Raw genomic sequence first — 12,743 nt, forward strand, 5'->3', positions numbered from 1 at the left:
CAGTTCTCATTAAAAGTAGATTAAATATCATTAAGAATGAGTAATTATTATCTTTTTTTATATCTATGATAAATTTATTATATTCCTTTCATTCTTGTTCACCATATTAATGTATTACAGTCTAATGTTTATTAATTTCTTAAATTTAATATTTATTGGTACGTATGAGAGTTTATTGTAAGATGATTATTATTATTGTTCTATTCAGAATATAACATAAACAAATAGCATAACTTGGAGTTTTCCTATATTTTTATTGAACAATAAGAAAACTGAATAAAAGTTAAAAATTTGCTCACAGATAAAATTACTAATAAATACCATACATAAGTAATAAATAAGCCTTTTTGTAAAAATATTAAACTATAAATAATTGTGTTTTAACTTCAAGAATTTCTATAAAATGGATTTTTTTTTTTTTTGTTTAAAATATATTGGAACATTATTTATTTATTCAATGTACTTTTAACTTAGACTTAAAACAAACATGCATTTTTTAAAAAGTAGTAGGTATTTATAATTAATTTATTAATAAACAATATTTTATTTTTCATACTGGAGAAAAAAACATCATGGAGAATTTAGTTTCACTTTCCTTCACTTTATAATTGGAATGTTGACCCAATTACTTGCACATTAATATGGTTGTGTAAAATTATATTTGAATAAATAAGATGTTTTTTTATTTCTTTCAAAATAAAGTGACCAGATTTCACCTAATAAATCGTAATTTAAACAAACTAATAATTTCTGACAAGAGATGGTGATTTTATGTAATGTAATCTCAATTATGAGGTGGGATCTTGCCTAGATATCTTAAAATAATCATGATTACAATCCTAATAAGGTTATGGGTACAGTAAAGTGTCAGAATAATAGGAAAGTTAATTTAATTATGAATTCAGAAAAGATCTTTTGAGAATTTGAAACAGAAGACATAAAAAAACTGGAGCAAATAATTTCAAAACATTATAGATTTACTAAAGAAAGGTGCAAAAATGGATTTGATTTAGCTGGTACAAACTTTCTGTAAAAGGTATATATTTATTTATTTATTCATATGGCATACACACAGTGTGATTATAAAAATATATATGTAGACAATGTTTGAACAAAAAAAGAATGCAATAAGACAAATTACAAATAAAAAGTAACTAAATAGCAGTAGTTAGTCTTCCAGACCATGCTAGCACTGTAGCGTCAGCTTTCATAAAGTTGCTTCAACTACCTCTGGTTTGGAGCTCTGTAATCATAGCCCAGAGACTCCACAATGCATATTTGTGTGTGAGTCAGGTATATAGAATTAAATAAATGAATAAGTGTTTATTTTGTATTAATTAAAGAATTGAATTCTGCATCGGAATTGAATCCTGATAATGAAAATAGAGTGTGCACAGAATGATTTTTGCATCCCTGATTTAAATAGGTCAAACTGGATTGGCCTAAGAAAAGAGGTAAGACAAGATACTACTTTTCACTAACACATATGTAAAGATATAATTAAAAATACTCTAAAAGAGAATGTAGGGCTTATTGTAGGAGAAAGGAAAATAAATTATATTAGATTTTCAGATGACATGCTTTTCAGAAATGTAGCAAACATGATTTTAAAATTAGAAGATATTATGACAGAATATGGAATAAAAATTAATTTTGTTAAAAAAACAGAGATTGAGGAATAGGAGAAAATAAACCATTGATTGTCCGTTCAAAAACTGAAGAATTGAAAAAGTAAAACAGTGCATGTAATTTGATACGTTTTTGCAAAAGTGAAGCAAGTAAAACAGTGCATGTAATTTGATACGTTTTTGCAAAAGTGAAGCAGTAATAAAAACTAGATAAAAATGAATGGTTAAAAAAGCATTTAATAGAAATATACAATTATAATATAGTATGATTGAGTTAGACTATTCTTCACTAGAAACTTCTTGAGGAGGAAGCTTCTTGTGAAGAATTACATCTGAAGCATACTTGTTTACAAATGTGAAACATTGAGTCAAAAAAAAAAGAAAAAAAATAGGCTGCAGGCATTTGTAATGTAGGTATGAAGGAAGTTGGTGAATTTTAAATGGATAAACAGTGAAAAATGAAGTAATGAGGATAATAAACTGGAACAGAAGCTTAATTAGAATGTTTCAAAATAGAAAAGGTAGCTGATTAGGTCATATTATGAGAGAAGAAATTTATTTATCATAAGAGAATGAAGATGGATATGGTGCAAGGGACCTGCATTAGGGCAGACCACTATGATAACACCATTGAAATGGCTACCATTTTGCATTGCAAAAAATTGTGGCAGACACTGTAAGAAAAAATTAATTTACTCTTTTTTGTGGTAAATAATGCATTATAAATACTGTTTCCATTCAATTGGGAAATTACAAGTATGTAATACTTGTATATCAATAAAATTACCTTCTTTTGCCTTATAAATTTTCTTTTATTTATTTTTTTAATAATGTTAAAACAAATAAGATATGAAAGTAAAAGAAATATAGATATGGAAGTTTTAGTTTTATGCTGTAACTTAATATTATTTATTAAATAATTTAATATAATTAAGTTTGATAATTTTTTGTTTTTTTTCAGCCGGATGTATTGCCTCCTGGTAGGGATGAAAATGATGTTTCTAGATCTGATGCTCATCTCCGTAGGAAACCATCTGTAGCAAAAATGACTTTTAGCGGTGTTGCATATGTAGTTGCTGTAAGTTTACCATTTTATATTATTATACACTAATGTAGAAAATGAAATAAATTTACATAGATTATGTAATTTTAGGTTTTTAAATATTTGTAAAAGATAAAATTTTCAAATACGTTGATATAGTTTATAATATCACGCTTTTTGTAATTTTATTATTTTTAATAGAAAAAATTAGTTTTTTTAAAATTGTAATTCATCATTTACATGTAAAAACAAAACCATGTGATCAAATTTTACGAAAATGAAATGTTAATTGAATAAAAATAACATAAATGAATTAAAACATGATATCTCATTCTGTTCAAAAATTTAGAATATAAAGGATTGAAAATTTGTTTGCTATAACAATTAAAAGTTGATAATAATTATAAATATTCTCTATTATTTACTCTGATATAATTTCATTTGTTTTGTCAAGATAATCTGACAAACAATTAGAATAAATCACTAAATTCTCTTTTTTGAAAGTTTGAATTCTGCCATCCTTGATGAATCTCTTAAATAAATTATGAAACAGTTTTTATATTGATTGACTTGTGTTTAAAGAAAAAGCTATATAGCCTCTACAGAATTTTAGCTACCATTTGTTTTAAATCAAACGTTTTTAGAAATTGCCTATGGTAGTACTGAGTGTTGTCTCTTTTTTTACAGTCACATTTGCACAAACCAACAACTACATGGAAATCTTATGTATAAAAAATAAAGGACAAAAACTAAACACAATTGAGCTATTCAAACTATATAAAACACAAAAATAACATTGTGAATGAACAGACATTATTTAAATCACAGGTACTCTTTGAATACTTCATGAATGGTTAAGATCTTTAAAACCTAACTCTAACCCCAGTGCCATAGTCAGTATTTTCACTGGCAGCCTTTAAAAAAAACTTGATTTAGAGTGAGAGCTAACTCAGACTCGGGTAAAAATTTCTATAACTATTTCTATAAAATAGATTTTACGGTTGTCCGTTTAAAAGTAGTTCTATATATTATCTTCATCAGTCGTTTCATGAAATTTTTCTTTTTCTTACATTTACCTTAAAATTTATTTTTTTGCAGTGTTAACTCTCTGATAGGTTCTTTGTCAGAAAGATTTTAATATTTTATAGCTGATTAATTGTTTAATTATTTTAGAATTACTGTATTTCAGTATGGTGTTGAACTAACCAATAGTTTTGTCTCTTTTAGAAGATTATGATATTTTTTTTTAAAAATTCAGTCTCCAATGAATAAACAAAGGTTAGGTTTTCTACGTAGCTAGAAGCAGAAACTGTCCAATATAATTAGTTTCCCCTGTATTCTACGGACAGAACATTAAATGGTGAAAAGCAAGCAACTAAAAAAGTATTTCAAAAATAAATCTTTATAATTTTTGATTGTTTAATGCTAAAATTTAACAGATTTAATATAGTTTATATTTTCTAGACAAGGATGTTTTATATTTATTTTTCATTTCGGTTCTCTATACCAGATAATTTATCAGTTTAAACATTTCAATTCCAAATGTTAAATGTAGAAAATGATCAAATAATGCTAATTTACCAATTTCCTAAACAGCATGAAAACAAGCTTATACGTCTTGATCAATTCTGAGATAAATTTTTTATAGATTTATACAAGCAGTTTAGAAAATTTTCTATTGTCAAAACATTATACCAACAAGTCTAATTTTTATTTAATTGGTGTAATATTAAGATCACTTATTTTCTAAAATGTCACATGTTTTGGAAATTTCAAGTGTGAGAGCATTATGTCTCCTTTAAGATTTTATTTTTTTTCATATAGTTAAATATTATAGTATTTTATACACAAATAATAACGTACAATGAAGCTGAAGGGCAAGAATTCAGTACTTTATTCAGATCAATTTTATAATTATCATTTTAAGAATGTTAAGTATGGAATTTCACAGATAATAAAAAGGAACTGCCCACTGGTGTGATAGGGTAAAAAGAAGCCATAGAAAGCTTATTAGAACATCATTACAAAGTACAATATTAATATTGAAAAAAATGATGTGCATTAAAGTCCATGATAACACTTAAAGTGTTAGTGATACAACTTTTTGAACATAATAAATTTGTCACAGGATAAAATTGCTATTTTGAAGTTGTTAATTATTATATATTTGAATATTTTTTTTAAAATCAAATATTAAATTAATACTCAGTAAATTCGGGTTAACTAACACTATTAAAAAAATCATTAGTGCTTAATTTATCAATTCATTAGATTATTTCTGTAAAAAGACATTTTTTAATTTAATTTAATTTTGGGTAATTACTGTAGCATATTAATTTTTTCTCATAGGCCAAAATGTGAAAATACTTCTTTTTTCTATTTGATATAAATACAAGCTTGTATACAACTCATTTCTTGAAAAAAGGGATAGATTAATTTGTTGCTTTACACCATCTGCTTAGACTCTATTATACATGTAATTTCAGATTAACTTTCTCTAAGAGTAATGATGTTCATTATACAGCCTATATGATAACAGGTTAATAGGTATCAAAATGCATTTATGAACTCTCCTATATTTCGGTGGGTTTGGTAGGCCAATGTTCAATGCAGCAATATATGTTTCTTTTTTCAGTAAAGAAGGCAATGGAAAACTGTTTCACTCTTCACTTTCACTAGCTATGAGTTGCTTGTTACATTAATTGTGGCCATGCCAGTTTCAGGAGGCATTTGTATTTTAATGTTAGGCCACCTGCAGTCATTTTGGTTAACACACATACAGAAGTAAATATGAAATAAATACAATTTTTTTAATGAATCATACTAACCAGCACCAAACATAGCCCAAATTTTTAAATCTTATAGGCCTTAAAATCTTTTGTAGTCAGTAAGGTGCATACAATTTAAGTTTTAAGAAATACTTTCCTTAGTTTAATAAGTTTTTTACAATTATATTTTAAAATCTAAATTAAAAATTATTAATGTAGTATTATACAAGTATAAATTTTCAAAAATTCATATCAATGAAAAAGATATCTGTGAATGGGATACACAGGGATAAACTTAAAATATCCTCTTAGAGATTTTTTTAAATAGATTTCTTATGAAAATTGGAATATTCTAATGAATTTAAACCTTAAACATACTGATTATTTTTAGGCAGAAGCATGATGTAATGTGACATTATCTGATGTAATGTGACAAAGTAATGATTATTTTTTTCTAATATAATAGAAGTGGAGTCAGTTCCAATTTTTAGTTTAATCTTATTAAATGAATAATTATGATTAGTTAAACTCAACTTGTTGATTATACTGTTAACAATACCAGTATTATGAAAAGTTTTTATATAAGTATATCAAATTTCCATTCATTTATCAATTCCATAATAGAGTTCTATATGAAATATCTGCAGGGAAATGTGTATAACATTTACTATTATATTACTTTTTATATATTACTTTATATTATGTATATTACTTTAACTTTGTCTTAAGCTCCAAAATATGAGATATTAAACTCTTGTCATATGAAAACTACAAAAGGTGGCGGAAATATAATGTACATTTACTTTTAATTCAAAAATAGAAAGAGATAGTCAAGTGAAATATAAATGTGGCATAAAAGTACAATTTATTTGCTACATTTACTTACATTTATTTTTTCACTAATCATCTAATCACCAATTACAGCTAAACATTTCTCCCAGTGGTGAACTAATTTTCTTTATCATTCCATACATGAAGAATGCTGGTTGTCTTTTCTTGATTCACAACCTCATTGAGTCTTTCAATTCATCATCCATGGTGAAATGTATATCTTTAATTTCCCTCTTTAATTGCGTGAAAATCACAAGAGAAATGAAAATCACAAGGTGCCAAATCTAGTGAGTACTGAGGGTGTAAAATAAGTTCAAATTTCAACTTCACAAGAGCTTTGGCAGTTGTATGTTGTATGTATGGCCATGCCATATATTATATTGTTGAAGAATTATTGACTCTGTGGATTGCCAAACACAATAGACACATCTCCTAAGATTTGTAGCACATATTGCATAGACCTTACAGTCAACCGAGCTTTTCACAATCACAATTTGAGAAGAGAATTTTGCTTGGGTTATAAGTTTTTTATTGTGGCAAATCACAGTGCATACTCTGCCATTCTTCGTTTGGGTTGTAATGATAAAACTAAGTTTCGACTCTGATCTTAAAATTGAAAAGGAAGTCATTTCCTTTGTCAATCACTGCATATTACTTTAGTCATATTAACAAATCAGGTGTACTCGACTTCATAACAATGACAATTGACAGAAAATGAGAGGAGCTCATGACAGAGGAGAGAGAGCTGTGTTAGTCAGCAAATTTTGGAAAGTTAGTAGTAGTAGTAAGGGAATGAAATAACAAGATGTTTTAGTGTGATATTTTGTTCTCCCATTACATTTCAGCCATCTCTCATATTATATCATAAAAAAATACCATGCTGCCATTATCACAAAAGAAGTACAGTAATTCTAATTGGCCATCAGTCAATATATAGTATCAATACAGTAGTTATTTCAAGAGATATATTGCATTAAGATATACCAGATATATTTTTTTTTTTGTTAGTTGTTATTATATATATATATTTATTTGATCAAGCTAAGTACAGAATAATATATAAAGTAGGATGACACTTTCCTTATTCCATTATACATGCAAAAGTGCTTTCATAAATTTCTCGCATCATCAGTTGCATTAAATTACTTTTACAAATTATTAGATCAAATTACATATTAAAATTAAAAATTGAAAATTACATATATAAAAATATGACAAATTACTAAAATTAAATTAAAAATTAAAAATAAAAATAAATAAGTAGTTTAAATAAAATAAAAATGAATGTGATCTAACTAGCCAATGTGTTCTTTGGATGTTGGGTTTCAATTAACACACATCTCAGGAATGGTTGACCTCTCTCTTTTTCCTGTTTAGCCTTCGGTAACTACCGTTTAGATAATACTTCAGAGAATGAATGAGGATGATATGTATGAGTGTAAATGAAGTGTAGTCTTGTACATTCTCAGTTCGACTATTCCTGAGATGTGTGGTTAATTGAAACCCAACCACCAAAGAACACCGGTATCCATGATCTAGTATTCAAATACATGTAAAAATAACTGGCTTTACTAGGACTTGAACGCTGGAACTCTCGGCTTCCAAATCAGTTGATTTGGGAAGACGCATTCACCACTATACCAACCCGGTGGGTAGGAATGGTCGACCTGAGATTGTACAAGACTATACTTCATTTACATTCATTCATCCTCTGAAGTAATACCTTATGGTTGTTCTGGAGGCTAAACCGAAAAAGAGAGAGCTAGCCAATGTTACATAACTGTACAGAGTTGAAAAATTATCTAATATTTTAATTTTAAATATAATAAAAAAATAATTTTTAATTTTAATAGTAATTTGATCTGAATAATTTATAAAAGTAATTTAAATTTGCGAAAGCGCTTTTGCATGCATAATGGAATAAGGTAAGTGTCATTCTACTTTATCTATTATTCTGTACTTAGGTTGATCAAACCAATAGAATTTGTATATTAGTGCTGAGGAATATGATTCTTAAAAGAATTGGCTTTAGAAAGAAATATACACCTATATACACCTATATATTTGTATCAAACCTTATATATTAAAATTAATAGCAATTAAAATAACTGAAGAAAACTTTCATTCATTTAAAAATATTAAAAAACAGCACTACTGCTGGTTCATGTAGTGCAGAATTTATATCCAAACAAAATAGTATCTGTGCATGTATGTAAATGTACGCTAATTGTATTGTTCTACTTCTTGTATAGATGTGAAAGATATGAATTGTATTTTATGAGATACATTTGCTAGAAATGAATGAAACCATTCATTTGATTCGGTTGCTGTTTCGTATCGCAATAATTTTTTTAATATTTTATCAGTTTCTACAAATGAAAAAAGAAAATGAATATCATGTTATCATTCACTGAATCAACCACATTTGAAAATGTTATTCATTAAACCTTTTGCTTTGTATCACTTCATTTTTTTTACTATTATTTTAATTCATTTAGTGAATGTAGCATATTCTTTTTTGTATTGTGTATAATAACAATATTAGTAGTATTCATCTTTTGCTTTTTAAATTTAAAAAAATAAATGTTGATATCAAACCCTCTTTTTTTCTCTTTCTTCTAATTCTGTATCTTCATCATCATTTAACCTTTTCTTTTTTTCTGTTCTATTGTTAGAGGTTCATTCTGAGACATTTACTTAAATTATATATTTGTATATTTTACATTTGCATTATTCTATGTAAAAGTTTTAATTTAAAAAAAGCTGCCCAATATTTTTTATTAGATTGCACCAAAATGACTTGTCTTGATATCTTAAGTTTTGACACATTTATTAATTTTGCTACCCCTATGAGTAATAGAGTTCCACTGTAATAACATCTCACTCCCACTATCAGTTATGTTTATAAGTACCACAGCTATAATGGTTGTACACAATCTAACAAGAATCACTTGTCACTTCCAAAATAACAGGCCATTCATAAGAATAACAAGCAGTCATGTGATACTACTAGGGGAAGTGAGCAGTGAAGTGGTTTCTTTTTGCCTTCTTTAATGAGTCAAATATAATGTTCATATCAGAATGTCAAATCCATTAAAATATTGGTTATGTTCAATGTAAAAAGTTACATCTTTGTTTACCACAGATTTTGGCTGTTTAATGAACATCAAGGAAAAAAGCAGCTTTGTCAAATTCCTCTTGTACCTCAAGTGCTTTAAATGCACCACACCTGTAAGAAAGACTAGTAAATAGTGCAAAGAAAAAATTAATGTCTTTTTCTGTTGTGAAATATCGTGTTGTATGCACTACTTCAATGTAGTAGGAGAAAAGGTTTTATATAATTAAAGTAAAATACGTATTAAAACTTCTGCAGATTCAGTTTTGTTGATATTAAAAATTATAGTAACCTCCCTTAGGCCTTAGGTTGTTGTAGATCTTATCTTAAATGCACATTAGTGCTTAAATTAACCTTTTGTAGCATTTAGGGATAGGTTGGGATTTTTATAGTGTTTAGGAGAGGTCTCTGCTCTAAACACCATTATGGTAGATGATAAACTTAACAATACATAGGAATTTAATTATGGAAAATAACATAAAGTATAACTAACTTAAATATTTTAAGCATTTAGTATTGTAATAAGTATGTTGTATAGAAATTTAATATTTAATAATCTGTTGTTTATTTTTATTTCTTTTTTAGACATTAAGTAGACATAAACCTCGTCAAAGTTCACTTGGTCGTCAGATGTCTCGTAGTTATCCTCCATCTACAGTACCTCCATCTCCTACTTCACCACTTGATGATGAGGTTAATATATATTTTGATTTTATTTCTTCATATAATTATTTAATAGTATGTATGTTCACTGCCATTATAATTGTTACAAGGGTAATCAATTATTATCCGCAATGTAGTTATAAATTTTATTGCAATACAAATAGGAAACTTACATGTACATCATTTTTCAACATAGTCCCCTTGCATTTCAACGCACTTGGTCCATCGTTGCACAAGCTTCCTGATGCACTCATAAAAGAAGGTTTTCGGTTAAGCTGCGAGCCAGGAATGCAGCGCTTCTTTCACTGTTTCGTCTGAGATAAATCGACGGCCCCTTAGTGCCTCTTTGAGTGGACCAAACAAGCGGTAGTCAGAAGGGGCTAGATCAGGACTATACAGAGGATGAGTCAGTACTTCAAAGTTGAGTTTCTGGAGTGTTTCAGCTGTGTGGGATGCAGTATGTGGACGGGCATTGTCGTCCAACAATACAACACCTTATGACAGCAGTCCTCGGCATTTGCTTCGAATTACAAGCTTCAGCTTGGCAGTAAGCATCTCACTGTAACGCGCACTGTTTATTGTCGTGTCCCTTTCCTCATAATGTTCCAGTACTGGGCCTTGTGAGTCACAAAAAACTGTAAGCATCAGTTTTCCTGAAGATGGTTGGGTCTTGAACTTTTTTTTTGCAGGGCGAATTTGGATGTTTCCATTCCATACTCTGCCATTTACTCTCCGGCTCGTAATGATGGATCCATGTTTCGTCACCAGTGATGATTCTGTTTAAGAAGATGTCCCGTTCATTACCATAGCGATCCAAATGTTTTTGACAGATGTCCAAGCGCGTTTGTTTATGCGACTGTGTGAGTTATTTTGGGACCCATCTTGCACAGACTTTATGAAACCCAAGTCTGTTGTGGATGATTTCGTAGGCAGAACCATGACTAATTTGCAGACGATGTGCCACTTCATCTGTAGTTATTTGTCTGTCTAAGAAAACCATTTCATGTGCACGCTCAATGCTTTCCTCACTTGTGGCGGTAAACAGTCGTCTGGCTCCTTCGTCATGCGTAACACTTATGCGACCATTTTTGAATTTTTCAATCCATTTGTAGACACTCCGTTGCCGCAACACACTGTTCCCATACTGTACCAAAAGTCTTCAATGAATTTCGGCCCCTGATACACCTTCCAACCACAAACAACAGATTACTGAACATTGCTCTTCTTTGGTGCAAACAGAAAGTGGAGCAGCCATGGTTAACGGCAGGGCAGCGATAATGGAACTAACCTAGCAGCATCAAATCTGCACAGACATAACAACAATTAAACCACGCATTTGTCATCTACGCAACTGACAGTACTGCAAACATAAACAAAAATATAACTAAATTGCAGATAATAATTGACTTACCCTCATATTTTGTTGTAGTCAACATGAGTCATAAATCAATCAATGCTGTAAATGAAATATACATTTCCAGTATAACAATCATTCCTTTGCAAGGTTTACTAGGAAGAAATTTACAATGAAGTAGTTCTCTGTTGCTTTCTTTATGCTGAATATATGGTTACATATGAACATGACAATCTCACCAAACTGCAGATGATATTCAGCATTAACTTCACTCTGTTAATTAATTTTTGTTAATCTCATTCTGACATTCAATTCTAAATGGTGCATCTTGTATCTCAGTTGCTTTAAATGCTTTATAATGACAAGAAAGGCTAGGACAAGTGAGTAAATCAACAAATTAATGTACCGCTTTCATTTATGAAATTATATGTTATATATACTATTTCAACACATCCAATGTAATATTCTTTTGTTTACTAATTATTTTGTAATAATAATTTATTTACTCTTTACCATTTTGTATTATGGTACTAGATATTGCAACAGGAAGCACACAAATGGATGAGTTGTTAATTTGCACAACAAACAGAATATATTATTCATAAACCAGTAATATAAAAATAAGAAACAGTACGATTTCTATTAATTAAAACAAATAGCAATTTAAAATACCAGTTTTTGTCATAAATAAATTATTAAATTCACATTAGTATCTTTGCCAATACATTTAAAGCTTAATAATTTGTTAATAATGGTAAAATAACTCAATTTATCATTTCATTTCCTTTCACTTCTCATACCTTTCTTCAAAACGTTTCAGAAAACTTAAAGAAAAGTACCATTTTCTGATTATCTTTAATCTTATTTGATTTTGTGTGATACAAATGGCAGAACAAATTTTCTATTATACTCTATTAACTGCCCAAACAACAAATCTTTCCTTATTTTTGTAACCAAATTTTGACGTTTTTGGACCTTTAGCTTAACTAATATGTTAAACTAAAGAAATAAATTATACATTATGACAAAAATAAACCTAGATTGTGGTTGAAATCATTGCATAAAAATGTGATTAAATATTTCTCACCAGTATGAGCAATTTATAAGTATTTTGTTCATTAATTCTCCTTGATATAGTACATTGTCACATGAGCAGCAGTTAAACATAGTAGATGTTTTAAAACATCTTTTCCAAATACCATTTCAGTATGCATTATAATAATAAATATACATCATGGTTTCAAATTATTACACACAATTGTATGTTCACCTTATTAAAACAAACATACCTTTTTTTATTTTTAAACATAAAAATGTATTATTGAAGTAGCTCTTATTTTAA

The 12,743-nt window shown here is 28.3% G+C and overlaps 1 protein-coding gene across 4 annotated transcripts in view; it reads left to right on the forward strand.

Moving 5' to 3' along the window:
• rho-5 (rhomboid-5) overlaps nucleotides 1-12,743 on the forward strand; it is a 552,643-nt gene that overhangs the window by 500,408 nt on the left and 39,492 nt on the right. For all 4 annotated transcript variants that reach the window (XM_075375248.1, XM_075375249.1, XM_075375250.1 and 1 more), the window contains 2 exons: nucleotides 2,590-2,706; nucleotides 9,970-10,077. In XM_075375248.1, the coding sequence (XP_075231363.1) occupies nucleotides 2,590-2,706; nucleotides 9,970-10,077 (225 nt within the window). The remainder of the gene's footprint in view (nucleotides 1-2,589; nucleotides 2,707-9,969; nucleotides 10,078-12,743) is intronic.

Source organism: Lycorma delicatula, chromosome 9, assembly GCF_047948215.1.
Source record: "Lycorma delicatula isolate Av1 chromosome 9, ASM4794821v1, whole genome shotgun sequence".
In the NCBI taxonomy this organism is placed as follows: domain Eukaryota; kingdom Metazoa; phylum Arthropoda; class Insecta; order Hemiptera; family Fulgoridae; genus Lycorma; species Lycorma delicatula.